Source organism: Centropristis striata, chromosome 19 (genome assembly GCF_030273125.1).
Source record: "Centropristis striata isolate RG_2023a ecotype Rhode Island chromosome 19, C.striata_1.0, whole genome shotgun sequence".
NCBI lineage: Eukaryota > Metazoa > Chordata > Actinopteri > Perciformes > Serranidae > Centropristis > Centropristis striata.
This window is the reverse complement of record NC_081535.1, coordinates 12,761,476-12,784,917: the sequence shown is the minus strand read 5'-3', so window position 1 is coordinate 12,784,917 and position 23,442 is coordinate 12,761,476. Positions and strand designations below refer to the sequence as shown.

General features: G+C 38.2%; 1 protein-coding gene across 1 annotated transcript in view; it reads left to right on the top strand.

Moving 5' to 3' along the window:
- gnaz (guanine nucleotide binding protein (G protein), alpha z polypeptide) overlaps positions 1-23,442 on the top strand; it is a 34,398-nt gene that overhangs the window by 7,395 nt on the left and 3,561 nt on the right. The window contains exon 2 of the mRNA XM_059357971.1: positions 10,195-11,529. Coding sequence (XP_059213954.1) covers positions 10,807-11,529 — 723 coding nt within the window. The 5' untranslated portion in view covers positions 10,195-10,806. The remainder of the gene's footprint in view (positions 1-10,194; positions 11,530-23,442) is intronic.

Genomic DNA, 23,442 nt, shown 5'->3' with positions numbered 1-23,442 from the left:
AATGGAACCAACATCGTCATAATTATTTTTGTCAAGTTTGTTCAATCAAGCAACTGGGGCGCGAGGCTTTGGATCCGTCGATAAAGGAATTTCTCTGTGAAGTAATTTGATTTAGAAGAAGTATTGGTTTTTTTTTTACCAGTTTAAGTATTTTTTAAGGTACACAGAGCTGATCTCAGTCGATTTTGAGCTCACCTAACAGCTCTACTCTAAGCATAAAAAAACCTTCTGAAGGTCCATAACTATAATCACAAACTAAATTCAAATTGTGTCAAGAATCCTGGGTAGTCCATTAGATTCAGTGTCACCTGAAATATGATTTTGAAGCAAAGTGCTATATGACATTAGAGGCTTTCAGACACCTTCCCCCAGGAGTCTTCTTGTAGAGAAATCCTAGACACACGGTTGCTGACAGGCTCATCTTGAGACTCGTTGACAGCCCATTTAAATGTGTCTTCGCTGCATAAATGTGGTTAACTAGGTATCCTTGTTCAGTGAGAGAGACAAGGTCCCCTGCTTGTTCAATTTCCGCTCTATAGTGTTGGGAAATGGACCAGATTATTGCAGGAATCAAATCAAATGCTACATCTTGAATTAATTGACGCAAACCATTGAATGGTCGGAAGATCACTCTGCCTGCGACCTATATCTCATATGATTCTGACGTAGGATGTGGCGACCACATAGCTCTGACTCATCACACAGATGCAGGTTGGAAGACTTTTTTCAGTCGACTGAGAGATGCACAGAAAAGCATGTATTTCAGTTCTTACCAGCATTAAGGCACACAGTGCATTTTTCAGAAGCCTCACATGATATAGTGTTATCTACAGGATCTGTGTTAGCTGCAAGCATTAGGTTGACATTGATCTACCATTCTGCTGCTGGAAGCATGACATTGACTCTCTGCTTTTTGTCCTAGATTACATAACATTATAGTTGCAGTATATTAAGTCTACACAAAACCATCCAGTTCAGAGCCCTGCAGATCATCAACCAGTGATTTATAGCTTCCTTCTGTTCCTTTGAAGAGTGTTTTGTGGAGTTGGATTTCTGCTGTATATATAATATGAATACTGACCATAGTGAACAGTCAATTCCGTTCAATCTTATTTTCTACATTTGGCCTTTTGAACTAAAAACGCGTCCACCCTGTTTGCTACTTTTACTAATCAGTTCAGCGTGCTATTTCTTCTGAGTTAACATCTAGTCATACAGTTAACATGGTGTGGTTACAAGATTATCAATGCGTATTGGAAGGAGCTGAAGGACAACAGCTCTTTTTATTTATTTATTCATGGTTCCCACGTTTAGGGTGGCAAAAGGATTTTGACAGATTAAGATTATAATCACCAAAGTAGCCCGCTCCATTTTATCTAAAGCTCCCATGCTGAACGGTATCAGCTGCTAGATGGAGGAATTTCTGAAAACCTTGCCAGACTGGTAGCATCTCCAGATCCTAGATCCAGCACGACTGATTAAAGATTCCGTTCAGCTCTAATCTGAGGCAATAGGCATAAATGGTCACTTGCATTTTTTCAGTGGTGTGTTCACTATTGCCCATAGGGTGATGGCCAGAAAACCCCTGGACACGGCAAAATGAAAAGAAAAGAGAGACTACAGTCAGGGGGCAGGGTCTCTGCAGATAAAGCACCATCACACACTTCTAGTGGGTCATAATGGAGAACTGAGAAAGATCTGTCCATATTTTTATTTTGTTGTCTTTTTAAAATAATCCTGCATAGTATAGCTTTAAATATACAAAATCTTATTATGGTGTCTTCCTTAATTTTATATGTCCTGGTTAATCAGAATTGAGCTGCAGCCTCTGAAAAAGTTGCTACATGTTACTTGCAGATATATATGTATTATTAATAATTATTAATTAGACTATCTAATAGTTAAGTAATATTTATATCATATTTCCACTCTACTAACATAGAAGAAATGGAATGGATACAGTTTCTATTTCCATTTTTCATAATGTAGTCTACACTCTATCAAGCTGGTCAATATTGACACTGACAACCAATCTAAATACAATGAGTCACCAGTTAAAAGGTACACTTGTAGTTTAATGAGCTCCAATACAATAACCCTGTGATAAACCTTTCATTTGTCACATTTAGTTGGGTTGACAATGTGTCAGGACTGGTTTTGATTCAGCTCTATGGTCAATTTTGCAGCTGTTTTTGGTGTGTTGCTAATATAAAGTGCTCCTCATATACATACAGGACACATATACATCAGAGACACTTTCAAATAGGATAAACACACCCTATGGTTCCAGCAGATTCCTCCCATATGGCTATCTACCTTGCTCAGAGTAAGGCTTAAAGGGAGTTTGAGCCTTAAAGACTTGATTTGAGTCATGTGCACCTTATTTACAACAAACATGTTGTGGTCCACAGTATTAGTTTAGCACTGCAGAGATTGAAACCTCATGTCTTGAGTCTAAAATTGAATCTTTGTTTAGAATGAAGTAAAATCCAATATTTCTTTCTAATGAATGGCTTGTACTTTTATATTATGTCATATAAAATTGGAATCTCTTGCTTTTGCTTGGTGTTACTGAACCCATCTGTGTCTCTTTTATGATAAGTTTATTGTTATTTTAGATTATTCTAATTTTATACTTATTTGGCTTATTTGATTCTGTTCAGGCAAGCTGTAAAATTGTTTATTTGTGGGTGAATCTAATATTGGTTGCGTTTGTTGATTCATTAATCAGTCACAAAGCAATAAAGAATGCTTTGGGGTTTGATCGCTTTCAGAATATGTAAATTGAAAATTGAAAGTCCTGGGAATATTTACAGCTACAGCGCTTTATTGAAAAGGCAAGAGCTGCTAGAACACGTCTGCTTCTGATTAAATATTTAAAAACCTCCAGTGATTACAGCCTCAAGACTAAGATGGCTTTGTCAATGACCAGCCAAGCAGTGCTATATCCATATTCAATATTTTAGCCCTGCACATATTTTTTTGTTTTTTGTTTTTTGTTGGAGTCACACTGAAAAGGAATGTAAGTCTGCTCTTTTAACGGGAGTGCTGTTCTTTTGTTTACTGTTTCTGCAGTTGCAGATGATATTCTGATAATGAGTGTGTGTGTGTTTCAACTGTCAACAGCCTCAATACCACAGTTTCAATTTCTCATCCCTTTTAAAGAAATGTTAACGAACATGGAAACTCCGGTAAACCTTCAGCAGGTGTGTAGTGCTGATGCATGGCTGTAGCTCAGTAACATCAACACGGCTCCAAACGGTCGACACAAAGCCTTGAATGTCACCCTGACCTCCACCTGTGGGGTCAGCAGCCTTATTCATGTGTGCAAATCCACTTCAGTTTTTTAGTATTTCATTTCTCTGTTCTTCCCTGGTACATTTCAAATCACTTCCCTGTGTGGAAAAAATGCCAACAATCATGTCTATCTGAAAGAGGATTAGTCTGCCCCGACATCCGTTTACCAGATTTTCTGTTATATATGCCTTCATTTGGGAATTAAAGCTTTCCCTGTATTAAATTTCGTCCTTTCAACTCAACCATTAACTGGTGGTCAAATTTCCTGTTTAAAACACTAGTCTTTCCATTTTTGTAGGTGTCTGTATAAGCTGTTAAGGACAACAGTCATTGAGTAAAACATGCTTATCGATCGCCTCAGATTTTCTCACTAATGCATAACTTATTCACCGTCTCACATGCGGCATCACCTAAATAAATAATGTCTTTCCGGCAGAGCCTCTTGTCTGCGTAGACGCCTTCTCTGCTCGCCTGGGCAACTTTTTTTCACCACAAATTTCACACAGGTTTTTTTTATCTGCTGATTTCTATTCACCTCTTATCACAGTTAAGAGTTATTTATTCAATTTTGAAGACAATGAATGCATAACTGAAAAATTGCCTATAGTTGGTCTTGACAGTTGCCACAGAGCTCATAAATATCTGACACGGCCTGACGGTTTGATCACTCTAACTGCTTAATCTTGACACAATAGCAGGACTTAGTACAGATCTGGGGATTAGCTACTGTTTCACTCCTGGGGTTTTGGATATTATTGTAGGAATCACTCTGCTAGATTCCAGTAAAACTCTGGACACTGTATATGGACAGTGACCAAACAGCCTTAAGTCTTTCAGTAACCTCTTTTTGTCAAGCAGCCAGGGGAAAGCTAGTCAGAAACAGGAAGCATCCTTCCAGCCACTAAAACAGCTGCCTGGATGAGAAAGCATGAGCCCTGTGCAGCTGATCGTAAAGCATGTGAGCTATTTTGTTTTCTGTGTGCATGTACTGTAGGTTAGTTTGCTGGAGGGAGTCTAAATGCCGGGATGCTTCTTTATTCAATGCCAACATACATAAGTAAGACAGAGATAACATTGCGCTTTTTATTAGTATCTATACAATAACATGTTTACGACACAATGAGGGGCCTGTTGTGAAAATGCATGAATGATGGCGACACACAAAGGTCAGTAGGTCTGCGAACCCATGGGGCATATGGATATGAATTACCGTGAAGTCATCAATGAGTCACATTTCCATAGCACCATACTGTTCTGAATAGTCAAGGTTACATGACTTGTTGTATAATCCTAAAACGAATATTATATTTTGGCTGGACCACAACAAAGCATTATAGCCATGAACAGTCCTCAAATAGACGGACAACACCAATTATATGAGGAGAAAGTGGAAATACGACACTGAACCATGATTTTGCGCAAAACAAACTGTAGGAACAATATGGCGTGTGTTTGTGAAAACAGATGTAGAGTTAACTTGCGTGGCAGAGAAAAAACGTAGCTGCTCTATTGTTTCAAATACAATAAATATGGCAGCAAAGTATTTGTAATGCTAATATCAGTGCTAACTTTGTTTGCAATAAAGTAGAGCTCCCACAGCTGACAACAATAAGTTTGTCATCAGTGAAAAAATTCTATATATGTAGACAAACACAAACTTGCATCTTTGCATAATTTACATTTGACTGCAGTCTAACTTGTGACCAATGCCCAATTTTTGCTTATTTGTTTTGGAGTTTGCTGTCAGTAGTAGGGATGGGATAATTAATCAATGATCGATTAATGATTTGATTTGAGCAAAACTAGCTGACTGTATCAAACCTTGCTAGCATGAATACAGAGTTTAATTTAATCCAAAACGTATTTAAACACAAAACACACTAAAATATGCAAGATTACTGTGAAAACCATCACTAAAAACATAAAACATTATGGGGGCTAAAACATAAAACATTGAACTCCTTGACGTTATCTTTACAGTATAATCTCACGTGAGTTAGTTTTATTGTTTGACAGGATCAAGTCTATTTTCGTCCTTTCAAAATAAAAGCGTCCGTTATCAAAACAGGCTTTTTGCATAGGTCTGTATATATATTTATTTATTTTGCCCATGTATGCATGTTTTTATACAAACTGGAGTATGTGTAAAAACATATTAATCGATTAAACGATTAATTGATGATTAACGTTATAGATAATCGAGTTGGCAGGTTACTTCCAAACGCTCATCCCTAGTCAGTAGTAGTCAAAAAACAGAGCTTGCAGTACAAGTAAGCAAACTGCCAGAAGCCCCATAAAATGACATTAAGGGAACCCTGAAATTGAAAAAAATTTTTCCTGACATGTTACAGCCATGGCAGTATATGGGTTGCAATAAGTCCTTACAGTGTCCTTTGCCTGAGATCAGTGCTAATGTGTACTTGTGTCACATTCAATATGCTATAACTGTAACTGCTATAGAAGATTGCAGATGAACATTTAATATCCAGGAATTCACATTACATATTCACATATTACACCACCACTGTGTAACAGTACATAAACTAGGCTTCTACCTAGTGTTGCTCATCACTTTCCTAACACAGGTGCCGGTCCCCAGGTAGCTGTTGAAAAGTCCTTGGCCTGCTTAGCTGTGATGAATGGGCTATTTTCTTGCTTTAGTTGGTTTTGATGTAAGTTTAAGTGTTCAGAGTTATAAATGGGGAACATGATTGCTTGCTGGTCCCCCGTTAAAGACAGTTATTCACGACTGGCAGTTTGAATGTTGTGAAGTGCAGTGTTCTTCCTGCTCTCTGTCCACGCCAGGGTTATTCTCACTGGAACATCTCATCCGATCCCTCTTGAAATGCAAGCCTGCTGACCACAGCTCTGACACACACACCTGCACGCCTCATTCATAAAGCATTACAAGATGACTAAAAGTGCACCTGTGCCTTTCACCTTTTCTTTTAACATAGCACACTTTTGCTTTCCAGTCATGAAAATAAGACATTTTCTGCATTTGCTCTTCCTCATCTCGGACACACCTGAGCACAAGCTGCATTTGTAACACATTATGCCACCATTTTATCCATTATATTTCTGAAATCATATGTTGTTTCATTTAATTTAATTTAATTCAAATCACGTGTCTTCAGTGGCACACGGTGAGATTCATTTCACAGCAACACATAATGGAGTTAACACGCTTGTGTAGCTCTTTAAAATAGCTGCTATGAGATACAATTGAATGTTCTATATATGCTGAACAATGGCTGAACTGACCTGGAACACTACGTTCATTGTCATCTTTTACCTTGTGACATGCTCACTGAGCCTGCAAACAGATGAGGGTATACCAGGCAACTTTCTTTCATTTCCTTTTATTTAAAAAAAATCTAGTCATACCTAAACACTTTAAGTTAAGGTGTTGTTATCTTCTCAGATGTTACAAATATCCACACAATTCAAACATGCTGGATCCTCCTGTGTGTATTAATTCATCAATGTGAGATTTCTATCTGTGGATACCATATGATGCATTTTTCTTATCATTTGTGAGCAATAACATCGAGCCTCTGATGGATTAAAATCGCCACTCAATCTAATGTGACTGACCCCAATTTTAATTGCATTTTTGTGGACTCAACAACCGCAGTGGGAGAGAAGAGGCCGTTATACAACAGAAACACACTGTGACTACATGTACTCACCTCTAATAAAGGGCGGGATTGTAATTATTTGCAGCATGGTGAATTAATAATAGGAGGCAGGCACCTGGGAGAGTGATGGAGGGAGAGCTGATGGGCCGTGTGCAGCCGGAGCTGTGAAGGAAAAGTGTGACCGAACTCAGTCTAATCTTGGCTATCACATTACCTCAGCCCTCATGATACATCGAGATGCTGGCCTCTCACTGTGCAGCCCCCATGGCCTCTACCTCCACGCTTACTCTTAAAGTGACACTCCTCTTCTTCGTACCCGAGCCAACTGTGTGACAGCAAAGGTGTCCTCGTAGCACCATTTTTAGAAAGAGGGTTAAGGATAAATAGGAGTTACCAGAGGAGGTAAGCCCGGAAATGTATTTTTATCTTGTAAAGATAATGACACTATAGTGTGGAATAGAGTTATTTAAACTTTAAGTTAGACTATGTCATTTTTTAATACAAAGTAAGCATGTTTTTTATCCTGTAGGCGCTTTCTTAATTAATTTTTGTTTATTTTTTGTTGAAATTTTTTAAGTTCCAGGCATTGTGTCCCGCTGTTATGCTCTAGTTCTGAAGGTGTAGGTCAGCACCAGACAATGCTTTCTTCTTTGCAGTGTAATGGCATGGGGAATATTATTAATACAAATTTAATGTGATAATAATATGCACTGATTTTGCACTGCCGGCACACTACTTCCTTAGCAATTATCTAAAGTGGTATGACTTCAAAAAGTGCAGAAATGCAAGTGCGGCATATTTCTGAAACATCGAATTCAAAAGACTTCACACACAGCTTTAATGTGTTTCATAGGCTCTCAAAATCAGTGATGTGCATTAACCGGTTTGGCTGGCTATGCCATTTTGAGAGGGTAGTCAGGTGCCTGGAGCCAGGAAACAATGCTCTCCACTCTGTTTGTGTTATGATGCTTTGTTATGGCTTTGTTCTGCTCTGTTTGTCCTCTCAGTCATTTGAAGAGTGGACCTCACTCACTCAGCTCTGAGAAAGGCTCTCTCTCTCTCCCCTCTCTCGCTCTGTGTGACAGGTCTGCAGAGTATAGTTTCGCCAACAAAACTAGGCCACAGTATGATTTCACATTTGTTACTCAGCCAATAACATTCTGCCTGTTTCAATGTGCATCTATTTATCATAGAATCCCACAGGCGTTCACTGCTCCAAATTTGTTTTAACTTTAAATTTATCACGTACTATATGAGACTATTTTATTTGAATTCATGTCTTCGAACGTATTAGAATTCAGCATTTTTTCCATTAAAGCAAAAGTGCTGCCTCCTGAACAGCTAATATATCAAAGCAGAAGCAGAGTGAAACCAGATATTCCTCTTTTTCTGATCACTGCAGAAACTTAAGGATAATGACACAGATGTCTGGGCAAGCAGAAGGGGCTTTACAGTGGTATGAAAGCATGAGAAGCTTTAGCCTGTTATTTTCCACTGTGATAGTAAAAGCATTTCACCTGATGTTGTTTTGCTGAGCAGCTCAGAGACCAAAAAGAGGACAGTCAGAAGTGCTGCGTATTAGTGTGAATAACGGAAGATGCTATTAAGAAACACATTCATCATGTTAATCCTGCATCCGTTTCCTTTCAAATAGTGGAGTTTGTTTTTATCGGCCTGTTTCTATGCCTATGTTTGACCTTGATTGTGTATATAATGAGTCTGTGTGTGTGTGTGCAGTGGCGTTAAATGGGTAGGCGTGGTCGGCTGAGATCTACTTTGGTTCAGGGTCTATGGTAACACAGGACTGCAGGGACAGGGTTGGGGTGTGTGACTGTTAGGAGCAGAAATCTCAAAAGGCAGTGTACACAGAATAAAGGTAGCATGGCAATGGTTGAATGGGAAGTGAACAGGTCAGTATGCATGTGACTATATGCTTTCTTTGCTAATCAGTCAATGTGATATCTTTCAGTTTTTGTTAAAGAGGACCTATTGTGCTTTTCCTTATTTTCAGTTATGTATATAATGCTATAATGTCAGATGTTCATATTAAACATGGTCAACATTACAAATAATGTGGTAAACATATGTTAAAGTAATCCCTGTGTGCAAAATCTCAGGTTTTGGACCGTTCTGAACACGCTTTTTCTACTCTTGGCTCAAATTGACATCACCTTGTGACAGATTTCCATATATGGTCATCTATTGCAGGAACGTTACTGCAGTGTTTAAATCACATATACTGCTATATGAAGCATGCTAACGTTAGGGAACCCTATGATCTTGGCTGCTGATGTTGTGAATTGTTCCCCAATTTCGGATCACATTCTTGCTGGAACATGTTCCATTGTGTAGTTTTTAGCGATGATATTTTAAGATAGAAAGTGCTGCTATACTCTGTTACAGTCAGAAGACCCAGAAATGCTGACCAATCAGAGCAGACTTTTGTGAAAGGGGGGACTTAAAGAGAAAGGCGCTACAACGGACCATCTCAGAGGGTGAACAGAGGAGCAGCAGCCACGGGCAGTATGATAGATATACATTTTTTGTTTTCTGAACATTAAATAATGTAAACATGTTCTAGTAGAAACCAAAAAGATAAGCATAAACCTGAAAATTAGCTTGACAGATACCCTTTAAAATGTAATAATATGATGGATGTTTATGTGCAAGTAGTGCATGAAGTGTGGAACTAGGTGGCAATTAGCATAAAGACTGAAAGCAGTGGCCAACTTTGCAGCACCACTGTATCTTGTTTGTTTAATCTGTACAAGTGCAAAAGTCCTAATTTGTGGTTTATGCATCCAGCAAGCAGTTCTGTGCAGAGTGGGTATACTGCGGGTTCCTGCATTCGCTCAGTTAGCACAGGTTTCGGTAAAGGTCTCTTTATGCAGGCACAATGGTGCCTAATCGAGCAACCTGTTTGTGTAGGGATTAAACAAACATGATTTGTTCACTAGTGAGCTTCAGACATGATGGTCAATATATTTTTTCACTGCATTTTGTTATCTTTGTACCTGTGCTCTGTGCAATGGCAATACATTTGAACTCTAAGCTAGGCTAACTCCCCCATGGGGATCAATAAAGGAATATCTTATCTCAACTACCACCTGGTATCAATGCTTTCATCTCCAAGCGAAAACAAATAAGCATATTTTTTAAAATGCTGAGCTATTCTTTTAACAAATACGTTCATGATGTGATGGAAACTGCTGTTATTTGTCTATTCATTGGTCTTCTCTGTCTTGTGTTTTGGCAGACTCGGAGGCCTTCAGTTGCTGGGGAGATTTCACACCACAGAAGAAGCAGAAAAGATTTTATCAGGAAGATCAAGCAAAATAGGCAAATATCGAACTGAGGTTGTTGCAGACGTCAAACAAGGGCAATTTACCACAAGAGCCATGTGGGAGGAGAGTGAGGGAGTTTTGCTATTCTCAAGCATCAAGCCCAAACGCTTTGTGTACTGATATATGCTTCGTTCTCCAGCCCTCTTCCAGAGCTTTTCCTCAGGGGGAGCCCCTGCTATGAACCCCAGCTCCGTTGGCTTCAGCAGGCAGTCCAACCTCAGTGCCAGGCGCTGTGTGGGCATCCCACAAGTCTGGGTTCTGCCCACACAGGACTCACAGACTGCCCCAGAACAAAAAGAATGAAAAACTCTTGAGTCACTCCTGTGTGTGGTGGCTCTTCTGTCTAGTGTTAAATTGGTCTGTTGTGAAGTTTTGTCTGCCTCTTCACCGACAAGTTCCTAGCGTCAGTGAAAGCCCTCTCCAACTCTTCCACCAGATCCTTTTAGGTCACCACTTCGTTGTAATTTGCTTTCCCATCAAGCAGCAGCACGAGTTCCTTTGTGCTCACCACGTGGTGGAGGACCATGGGATGCCGTCAGAGCTCGGAGGAGAAGGAAGCGGCGCGGCGCTCTCGGCGAATCGACCGCCACTTGCGCTCTGAGAGCCAGCGGCAGCGGCGTGAGATCAAGCTCCTGCTGCTGGGCACCAGCAACTCAGGCAAGAGCACCATTGTCAAGCAGATGAAGATCATCCACAGTGGCGGCTTCAACCTGGAGGCCTGCAAGGAGTACAAGCCCCTCATCTTGTACAATGCCATCGACTCTCTCACCCGCATCATCCGCGCCCTCACCACCCTCAAGATCGACTTTCACAACCCTGACCGCGCCTACGATGCTGTGCAGCTCTTTGCCCTCACAGGGCCGGCGGAGAGCAAAGGAGAGATCACTCCAGAGTTGCTGGGGGTCATGAAACGTCTGTGGGCTGACTCAGGGGTCCAGGAGTGCTTTCAGCGATCCAATGAGTACCACTTAGAGGACAACACTGCCTACTACCTGAACGACCTGGACCGCATCTCTGCACTTGAGTACATCCCAACTGTAGAGGACATCCTACGGTCTCGTGATATGACCACCGGCATTGTGGAGAACAAGTTCACCTTCAAGGAGCTCACCTTCAAGATGGTAGATGTGGGTGGACAGCGCTCTGAGAGAAAGAAATGGATCCACTGCTTCGAGGGCGTGACTGCAATCATTTTCTGTGTCGAGCTAAGTGGCTATGACCTCAAACTCTACGAGGACAACCAGACGGTAAGAAAAATCTGTTTTAAAGTGTCCTACATTGTCACAGTAAATGTATGCACATGCACTAATGTATGCACTCACACATGCTTGCACACAGCAGAGGGATGAGACTGATATCAACCCAATTAGCACAAATTACACAAATATTCTCTTTTTTTTTTTTTACACCATTTGTGAGAAGAGGTGCAACCCTTGTTTCTCACAATGGGTTGAGATAATTCAAGTAGAGGAAACATGAGACAGATAATATCTGATTCTTATCTGACATGCAGCTACTTCAAATAATTTATGTTAGATGCAAACTAAAATAAGATATATTAATTTCATTTTTATTATTTACCAAATCAGTTATTTATCAGTGTATGAAGGCAAGATGCTGTCAATTGTACCAAACTAGTAATATTTGTACAAAGCAGTTTAACAATTGTGAGAAGCAAAGCGAACACAAGGCTGTTGTGCTGTGTCATTTCCCGTCTGTACATCCCCGTCGTCAATACGTCAGCTTTGCTGTGGTTACAAAGATAAAGGGATTACATTTTCTTTTGATAAAAACATACACATATTATTTGCTACAGCATGTTTTTCTTTTAAGATAGTTGTTATTTGAAATTAATTAGGGGTATTTCCAAAATCATTTCTGAACACCCTGTTGTTTTGTGATTACTTTAAATAACACAATAGCATTGTTACTAAAGAAAAGAGCTGTAAGAATTAGGAAAAGTAAAACTGTTTCCCCAGCATTTGATTACAGTAGATGAAGTTAATTACATCTGCCTACGTGTGTTTACAAATGCAAAACATCCAAACTGCTGAACACCCTTTTTCCAACAAAATTAAGCATGTACATGCAGAAACCCGCTAAAATAGGCAATATACTCCTTTCCCATTGCCAATAGATGAGCATGCTTTTCTGTTTCTTTTCCTGGTGTGTCACATAGTTTGACTCACTGGATGTAGACTGGTATAAGCGAATTGTCTTACACACATTCGGCCTGGCCTCCCACTATCTGTTCTAAAGGAGCGCTGTGCTGCATTGTGGGCTTAGCGCAATCCAAGATGATCGTGATTGGTTTAAAGAAATACAAACAAGCATGAATGTTTTTTCTCCTATAGCAGAAAGATAATCGGTGCAGCAAAACTTTGGTGCAGGTCTAGCTACGTGAGACTACATTTGAAGTCACAAACACGCCAGAAAAACAGGGTTAGGAACAGGGTTAGGAAAATGTAAGGGTGGTTATTCCTCTTTAAAACCAGTTGCTTTTTCATTTTCATTTTCAAACTTGGTGACAACTAACTCGGAACAATGTGCTGCTTGGACGGAGATGGACGAATTTGTGGCTTAGATGACAAAGACTCATAAGATCGTGAGACTACATTAGCTTTTGCCAGAAACAAAGCAAAATCTGCACGTCCACCTGGGTGTCCTGTTTCCATCACTGCTGATCTTTGTCCTGGAAATGAAGACTGATTGTGATATTTCCAAGTAAAGACAAAAGCCAAATGCTAGAGGGTGTTAGTGTTGGTTTTTGTCCATTGTTAAAGAGGCTTCAGTGGAATATTTAGTGGGCCTTGAATTCCAGTCTCAAGGTACAGTACGCAACTATGTATAACTTTCATTCTGTGAGAAAATAAAACCCAAATTTAAGCATCAGAGGTTTCCACAGAAACCACAATAACTATCCGACCCTTTTTTGATAGATATTCATTGTGTCATAGGCTGTTGATTGGGTTAACTGATTTAAGTGACAAACAGCTACTCCTGCCTTATGTAACAGGCAAAAGATGGTAGTTTTCCTAACACCCCCACAGGGCTCCCAGGATCACCCTTTTTAAAAAAAAATATTTTATACCCATCCTAAATCACATTACCTACTGTAATTCCTTTACAGTTCATTCAGTTTTATTCAATAAACAATTTCGAAATACTTATCCAAATTTTATGGTCCTTATCCAGAGTTCTTTGGCTGTGGGCATTAACTGATTTTGTAGAAATGGGTTAAACACATTCCCTTAAAGTGAGAGCAGAACTATTTTAAATCTTTCTGAATGAAGACCGTGGCTGGTGTTTGTTATCTCCCCTTCATGGTCGTGGAATTTGAACAATTTGCTATCCATAGCATGCCTGTTCTGTTATCCGAGTGTTTTGGAATAGTTGGGCAGTTATTGCTTCTTTAACTGCCTTTTTGATAATGGAAGGTCAACAATAGATACTACTTTACTTTTTTAGTCGAGAGCAGCTATGAGGGGTCAGCTATTTTCTATTTCTTCACAGGAATGATTACATTTTTTCCTAAAGAGGTTCTTGTATCCATGTTAACCTCTTTATACACAAGAAATAACTTGTGAACAGAGGCAACTTTGTCATTCCTGTAACTGAACTGGCCTGATAATTCATAGGTTACCCGGATAAAACAGGGAGCACAATGTGCCGGGTTGGAACATGAAATCAATTAGTTTTATAGGTTAAAAATAAAGTCTGAGGAGAAGAATGCAGTATGGTGTTAATTGAGTTCACAGAATAAAGTGTGAGGCTGTACCTGTGAGAATTAGCAGATTGTGGAGGCACGGTGTAGCACTGGGAGTTCACAGGTGCAAGAAAAAAACAACTTTTATTATTCTAAGATAGGAGATGCAGAAGATAGCTATAGATCAAAACTACCAGAAGGAAAGACATCCTAAAAGGAGAGTTCTGCAAATACAGAAATTTTCATGGTTGGATTATGGTTGAATTAATGACTTCCTTCATAGTTTTATGTGTTTAAACAAGTGAAGCTCAGCTAAAGATTTCCTTGGTCACACCAACACGGGTTCTTCTTGGTAAACTTGTGACATAGAAGCTCTGACATTAATGCTGGCTTTGAATTTCAGTGGTCAGACTTTGACGTGTTTCCTTATCTGATTCAAGTGAAATTCTCCCACAAATAGCTGATTAAATAATCTAGTAATGATCAGCCATTTCCAAATGCCTTTCTTGCATCAGTAGGTTAGCCTGCAAGTAGCATTACACTGCTAAGCAACCATGTTTGGAGGATCTTCACCAGTGTTAATTACAACAACTATATATGTTTTTTTCCATGACAAAGACAAGAAGACAGGACGGCACCAGCGTCATTAAGCACCAACTGTGACTTTATCAGCATGCGATATTGTTGATGAATAAAGATGTAGTTTAAAAAATAAAACTTTATCAAAAAATGTTTTTTATTCGTAGATAAAAAAGAGTAGATGATATATTATGCACCGTTGGGCTTTATTAGCTGTTCTGTTTCTTAATATTAGCAACTCTATTATTAGCATTGAGCTCAATCTTGAAAGAAGGTCTAGAGAAATTGGTATAAAACCACATTAAAGACAACGATTATTTCATTAATTAAGTCAAGATTGTAGAAAAAACAATGTTTTGTAGGGCTCATCTGAAGCCAGAATTATAAATAGTATGCAATACCTTATATAATGTGCAATTACATTACTCAGTAGGTGGATTTATAACAGATGTGACAGTGTCTTAATGCCCTAAAGTATAATTATATTTATATATAAATGGATGGCTAGAACATGCATATGGAAGAAATGTGCAGGAGTGTATCAGGATGCAGAGCTTATGGAAGTATGACCTGAAGAGATGATCTAGTTAAATATATTTTAAATTGAATATCACATTCTATGGTGCCTGTATTTAGTCTCATGCAATTGTGCTACAATGATGCTGAATAACACAGAAACACGTCTATGTCATGGCTGAGATGTTACTGCAGTATAGGCTGAACATTCTACAAAAGCCCTGTGCACATTTGTGAAAGAGAGGCTGTACTGGCATACGAACAGCATAATGGAGGCCATACAGGACATCAGGCCACACCCTCATAAATCTACAGGACCATCAGGCAGATGGTTTATTACAGCAGCAGTTTCTAAATGTCACATTCAGTGTACACCTAATCTAAATGTTACTGGATTAAGTTCAGTCATGCCACTGTGCTTTCTTTGACATCTACAGAAGACTACTGTAGTGAATTCCTGCATCTTGGAGCTGCCCACTTCCATAACCAGTGTCAGCTGACACAACACTGCTGAGCAACTGTTACCTAACATAGTCTAGCCTCTACATGCTCAATACATCTGCAATGTGAGAATGTGAAGAGTGTTTGTATCCGCGGCTCCAGACTCACTTTTTAAATGTGATTAACCAGTTTGCCTAACGCTTTCATCTAGATGCATCACCACACAATTTAGGTGCACCAAAAATGGTTCACTGCAGCTGTCGGCACTGCACCAATATATTTAAAGTTACCTTTTCTGTCAGTTCCCATACTCCTTGATAATTTTTTTTTTAACACATTATGTAAATGATTGCAAACAAGAATGAAGATGCATATACAAATGCTCTTCCTAATTTAATTCACAGTTACAAACCGCAATAATCTCAAGGATGATCTGGGATTTAAAGGTGCATCTCAATAAATTCATAGAAAATTGTATTTATGTCAGTAATTCAATTCAGAAAGTGGAAATAACACATTACGATCCATTAGACACAGCATGACACATATCATGTCTTTATTTTTTTAATTTTTTCTAATTATAATGATTATGGCTTACATTTAATCAACCTAAACTTCAGTGTCTATTAGTAATATTACTAATAATGGAAATGGACTTTTCCATGATATTCTAATTTATTGAGATGCACCCGTAGGAAAGGGTAGCTCTTCTCTGACTATATTATAAGCAGTGTTACGCTTTATATCATTCCTGACTCCTCACTACCTGGATTTGCCACAACCTGGCACTAAAATGCTCCCATGCTGCCACACACCTGTCCTGGCACAGGACGTGTTTTTTTGGAGACATTGTGCTTTTTTACCATTTCAATTTGGAACGTTGTTGCTCCAACAGCAAAAGCACTGTTCCCAGCCATCTTTGCAATAAATGCAATGCAAAATGTTGGCAGTTTTATCATATCCGAGCCACAGACATTTGACAAGCCATTCTTTACAAAAGCCGTAAAGTGCTGCACTCTGGAGCTCTGGTTTCTGCACAATGTATGCGTGGAATTTCTGGTTACAGATGTTACACGATAGTTAATGTGGAATATGACAGTAGTTAAACCCAATTTGGTTTCTGTTTAGTTGGGGTAAGCATCATTTAAGGTAAAGGTAAGGTACATGGAATGTAGGTCAGTGCAATGTGATGGTAAAGAATAGAGATGTGAATTAGCAGGGGCCCCACGATACGATTTTATCCCGATACAAAATATATTGAGATTTAACTGTTAATCTGCATTTTGTGTCAACAAAATGAAATTCAATCAAGAATTGTTTTGTCAAATAAGTGAAAATTCTCACTCTATTTATCCCACTTCAGTCTTTTTTATTTCTCCACAATGAGTCAAACCCACAGACTGACCAACAAAGTATTCAGTCAAACTGAACTTAACTGATACCAAACATGTATGGTTGACAACAACTGCAGCATTTTCTCAAACTTTCCCTCAACTTTAAGCTTCACTACTCTGATTTTTTTTTAATGAAACATAAAAAATTGTCTAAATTTGCAGCATTGTTTCGACAACTTTCTGACATAATATCCTTACACACATGCCTATAGATTCCTTAGATCTTCTAGTTTCATATGATACCAGTATATCCAGCCCACTACAGCTACGTCAAACGCTAAATATCGATACTTGGTGGCCAGTAATCAATATAATATTGCCATGCAAAATATTGCGATACTATGCTGTACTATATTTTTCCCACCACCTCTAGTAAAGAACTGGGACATTAAGCTGCCCCTGATCCAGATGCAAAGAGAGAATTATACTAAAAACCTACAGTAGAATAGAAACACAAAAAAAAGATTAACAAATACACATACAGAATATTATCTCTTTAGAATAACCAAAGAAATATACAATACATCCAATTAATATACCTCAAATATATTCAGAAACCTATGTTTTTTTTGGGCAGAATATATTCCTTTAACATAATAGCATTCTTAACAGCAAAAAAAACAACATGCCAGCCACCATGCTCTAAACATAGACAGAGCAACATATTTCAGTCTACCAGAAAACTGATACTGACAGCTAACTAGAGCGCAAATGTTAATAAATAGCAGAATAATAGGCAGACTGATCTCAGAGGAAATGTGTGCATATTTTTATGAAAAGTTTTATTGGCTTGTATGAAAGAGTCGACTGTATAGACTCAACTGATTTTTCGATGAAGAACAAAAACTAGACAGCCGAGCCTTAACCTTTTGCAAGATCATTTAGGCTTTAACCTTTAACAAATAACCTAACATGAAATTCATATTTATTAGGTTGTGCAATACAGCTCAGAAGGCACTGTAGAGATGTGACATGTTTGGCTTTAAACCACCCAGGAAGCATCATCTCAGAAATGCTGAATACATTTGCAGCCAAGCTGTAATACAGAATACGCATTGATTGTTAAATAACGGCTCTTTCACAATAAAGCAATCAACATGTTAAAATTTCAATTCCAATATGTGCATTAAGGGGACGCTGTAATTTTAATTAGTCTTAACAGCTTTAGCAGTGGAGGTTATTGTCCTCCAGCATCAGTGATATTTACTCTTTGAATGAAAACACTGACATGTAAGCACAATGTGAAAACTGCCAGCAAACATATCTATAACCTGCTTTATCTTAGAGTACATACCAAAAAATACACTGTATTCGTTTTATTATTTACATATACGTAAAACATAAACCTTTATGAGATGAAACAGTCAGACAAAGTCACTGACTCAACTTTCTAGGCCAGACATGACTCATCAATTTTAGTTCAAGTGCAACTCTGACTCTTCTTCTTCTTGGTCTATAACCACAGCTGACCAATGCATTTCTGTAAAGCATGTTTAACTGAATTATGTCTTATTTTATGGGAAGTCAGCACAAGAGGGATTATAAGAGTTGAATGGCACACCCAAAGGCAGCAAAGCCCAGTGATTCACTGTCAGTTCGATCAGTTTTTATTAGAGTCCGACAGATAAATTGGTTAACAGATATCATCGGCTGATATCGGCCTCTAAAAGCCATATCAGTATCAGTGTATATGCTGCCTGATATGTGCAGCTACAAAAAAGTTTTTTATACAATATATAATGTATAAAATGTTACAAGGTGTGATTTAGAAGTGGTGTTAGCTATTAACTTTTTAAATATTTTTTTAATAGACAATTGAACAATAAAATGTGAACAGTAATGATGTGTATTTAGCTATTTATCTTATTCTTATTTATTTTCTCAGTTATAATTTATAGAATGAGCTGACAATGTAATTCATTGTTTGTATAATATATAATAATGTATAACAATGCTAAATATTATTTAATAAAGTTCAATGTTTAAGAAAGTAGCTCTCTGGGCAGAGTGGTGTAAAATCGGTGCATAATCCACATAAAAAAGGTCTATTTTTATTCCAGTTAAAAAAAATTATTATATCGGCCACCATATCAGTTATTGATTAATTTTCGGCTTTGGTCTCAAAAATCCCATATCTGTCGGGCTCTAGTTTTTATGTGCATTCATATGTATGACAATCACTGATTACTGGCTGTGAAGCTTCCTCATTAGAGGGAACGGTTTTGCTTTTATAATGACGGCTTGTTGTGTGTGTAGTGATCGCCTAAACCTTCAAAGCTTCATGCAATGTCACACGAGCAGAAAACAAACTTCGTCGGGGCAGAACGACGGCGGCTCAATGCACCAGCTCACACAAGACAGAAAATACACCGTAATAATTACAGTACAACATTTACCCATCAACCCATTCCCTGATGCATTTTTCCCTGTCCCATCCCTGTCTTCATAATGAATCGGTTGCCGTGGTAACTGTTGCTTAGCAACAGGCCAGTCAAATGCTCCTAATCCTGCGCTGTTGACAGTGAGCTGTGACTAGGGAAGGGAGGATGAGAAGGGGAGAGGAGGGAAGAAGAGAGGAGGGGAGGGGTTGCACAACAAACAGCACCACTGGAGAGAATATGTATATGTGCATGCATGTATTGTGTGCCTGCACGGGTGTTTGTGGGTGTATTATTATGAATGTGTGTTGCAGTGCAGGTTTACATGCAACAGCTGAGGCTGAGCAGCTGCAGTGGATTCTGTGTATATGTGAGGTGAAAATGAAACGCTAGGTGTGAGGTTAGCGCCTGTTTAAGCCAAACATCAAGGCAGACACAGACTGCAGTGTCAACTCCATTTCTATTGTTTCAATTATTGTATGTTTAATCTCTCAAATAGGGATTAATTGCCTGTCACATCAAAGAGGACTATAGAAATTAATTACTGGTGTTTAAATGTCAAAGTTTGTCATGTTCACTTTTCCTTTCAAGTCACAGCAAAGACGTCGTGTGAACTGATCTGAATGTGAAATGACAGTTTCCCTGATCGGTGACTTCACATCACGTCCCTTCAGAAACACAGAGGAAGGTGTCAGACTGGTGTCTAAAATGTATTCAGGAATATTCTCGCTCACTCAGCTATGAGCATCTTAACCGCCTAATGGGGCATTACTATCGTGTAGTAATTGAATTGCTTCATATGACATAATGGTGTTGTGAAAAAAGAGTTTTCCAGGAAACAGAATGACACTGTTCAAGGACACACCAAGTGAAAAAATACATGTCAGGCCTTTTTGCCAATATTTTCATTACCAGGCTATACAGTACATTCTCACATAGGTTTTATTATACTATATTGTTATTGCATCACTGAGCTGTAACAGCAAAAGCTGATTTATTGCATGTTCACATTCAATTTATCTTTATTGTTACTGAAATGCTCTATGGTGACATCTAGTCTGAAGATATATGTAGTATTATGTAGCTCTCTCCTTATGTCTCATAATAAAGCAAAGCAATTCAACATTATTTTAGGTGTGCGTTCAGTGAATACAGAACCTGATATTGGATCATCCACATCATACCCGTACCCATTACAATATAATTCAGATACAGCAAATGTGAACTGACACTTTTTAAGGTTCTTTTTATTATTTTTTTCAATAAAATTATCACTCCAAATCATCCTCCCCCATCCCTTTTGTCCTGGGTCACATAGTAACTAAATAATGACACTAATCAAAGAGAAAAAATAAACAAATTAAATTAAATTAAAATATGAAATTAAACTAAATTAAATAAAAAATAAAATAAATGAATAAATAAATAATAATAAATTACCTATATATATATATTTATTTATTTTACTTTCGGCTGTACATTATCTACATTAACAGACAATTATACATTTTCAGTTTAAAGTTAATTTATGTCAAATATGTTATTTGAAATAATATAGTAGTTCTTGATAATGGGTTGATTTATTTCATTTATTATTGCTCTATGCATTGCCTTGTAATCCTATATAGGATGGTTCAGATGTTTGGCATGACACCGAAATAAAAAATAAACTAGCTAACAAACAAAACAAGATTTTCATTCAAATGTGCTCGGTTGATAATCAATTAAATGTGACTACAGGCGTGTGCATCCACACTCTTGACCTTGATGCCAAATTTCATCCTTCTAGAGCGAAAACTGTGGCTGCCAAAGGGTGGGGACGTTTTTTTGGAGCGACCAACCGAGTGACAGAGCGAGCTTTAGAGCTGCTGGTCGCGGTAACCAAATGTGATTTTGATGAGAATCTAGCACAAGGATAATATTATAAAATTGTAATGTGTTTGTTTGTTTTGCAATCTAAACCCAGCAGTGTAACAGAGACCCACCCACAGTATCAGAGACATCAGTAATTAAACAGAGAGGGGAAACAGAAAGGGAGCAGCCTGAATAATGTAGTTTTCAGGTAGAGCAAAAAAAAACATGTTAACAGAGAAAACCCTTTCAGTACGCAAGAGCAAACTCGCCTTTTTCTACAGCTGTGACATTTAAAATAAACCTTAATAAATCCGTAAGGATTCACTTAAGTGAAACAAAGCAGTGATACGGGGTTGAACTTCCTCATTAATACTTAAGCTTAATTAGGGCCTCTGGACTACTCTGACAGGAGGAGGTTAGGGGGGGAAGCGATGTGTGCGGGTATGCAGATATGTGTGTGTACCAGTGGGTGTTTGAAGCAAAGGAAGGGGGTCTGCATGCTTTACTGCTCCTGGATGTTGCCCCCCTCCTCTTTCTCCCGCTCCCCATTAAGAAACTCTTAGCAGTAGTGTGCTCTGAGCGCAGTAGTGGCCAGGTGAAGAGACTCCCCAGGCTCAGCTGGCTGTCTCCTGCCATACTCTCTTAGCAGCTGGGCTCTTGTTTTCACAGCCTGGAAAGAGGAGGAGTGAGGTCAAACAACCAGACATGACTTTGTGTGGTGTACAGTGTTTAAGGGCCAGCCTTAGTCCCCGGGGAAACATACTTATACAGAAAGGAGAGCTTATATTTCAGTCTGAAGATAACAACATGTGAGAGAAGGGGCGCAGAAAGGAAGATGAATGGATGAAGAAACAGCAGTTTCAGACACATTCTTATGCAATTTGTATTAAAAATAACTAGTTTTATGAAATCTTATCTCTTCCACATATTTCCTTCAGGGATGTATTTTTTACTATGGGCTACTTTGTCAAATTTGACAAACTGCCTTGAAAAAACCTACTTTAACCTACTGTGAAAACACACACACACACACACACACACACACACACACACACACACACAAACACAAAAAACGTGCAACTTTGGTTTCTTATACCTGCAGCATTTTCATCATTATCCAAAAATAGTGCACATACAACACTGAATAATCAGAGTTTACTGTGAATGCACACAAGGATTGTCTAATCCTTCACTATTCCCCACAGTATTTTTTTCCATGGAGTGCAGATCTTGTGATTTGCTCAGAGCACCATGTTGTTTCTGTAACCTTTTAAACAGTAGTCTTCCATCCGACAGCCTCCCAGTCACAAGCTACTGGCCTGTCGCCACATGCCAGCAGCTGCCATGAACAGATCAACTTTCTTTTTCACTCTTTTCTTGTATATGTTCAATGTCACATGAGCACAAACTGTAAATATAGCACATAGATGCAAACATGCACATAACCACGTACGCACACAGACTTTGCACTTAGACTTTTCCTTCTGTACCAAAACCAGCAGATTTTTACATTCCGCAAATAAATAATAATAATAAATAAATAAATAATAATAATAATAATATATATATGTATATATATATATATATATATATATATATATATATATATTAATGTCATGTTTAGTGGAATAAAATGGAAAATATTGAATTTTTTATTAAGTTTCATAACATTTTTTTTTTTACATTTTAATGCAACTACAACTTATTTTGTGTTGATTTTGGCGCCCCCTGGACAAAAGCAGTAGTGTTTCCATGTGCAACCACACCTTTGTCAAAAAGATCTTGATCTTTTAGAGCAAGTGCATTTGTTTTGGAAGTGAGTGAAATAAAGACACAGCTTGTCTTAGATACTAAAATGTTTTTTTCTTTTTCAACATGGATCTTTGCACAATGCATAGCGATGATATGATGACTAGTTTTGGCTATTAATAACTGAGTAATGACGATGGCGAAATATAAAACTGTAATGTATTTCACTTTTTTGACATATTACATGTCTCTCTACGGAAAAGAGGGTTCAAGATCAGTTTTGAGTCATTTCAAATATTTCTTGGCAAATCGGACCAGGGACAGGCATTAAGAATAATTGGAAATAATCTAATAATCTTCTCGCTGATGATCTCATTTGCTAATGTAAGGTCATACAGAGGCATCCGTATTAAATTGAGACTTTCATAATCAGTTAAAAACTCCTTGCAGTATGGTATAGTATTAAGTGTCTGATTTAATGGTGATACCAGTCACATGATGCATATCCATACTGTATCTTATGACTAATTCATTTATCTGCAG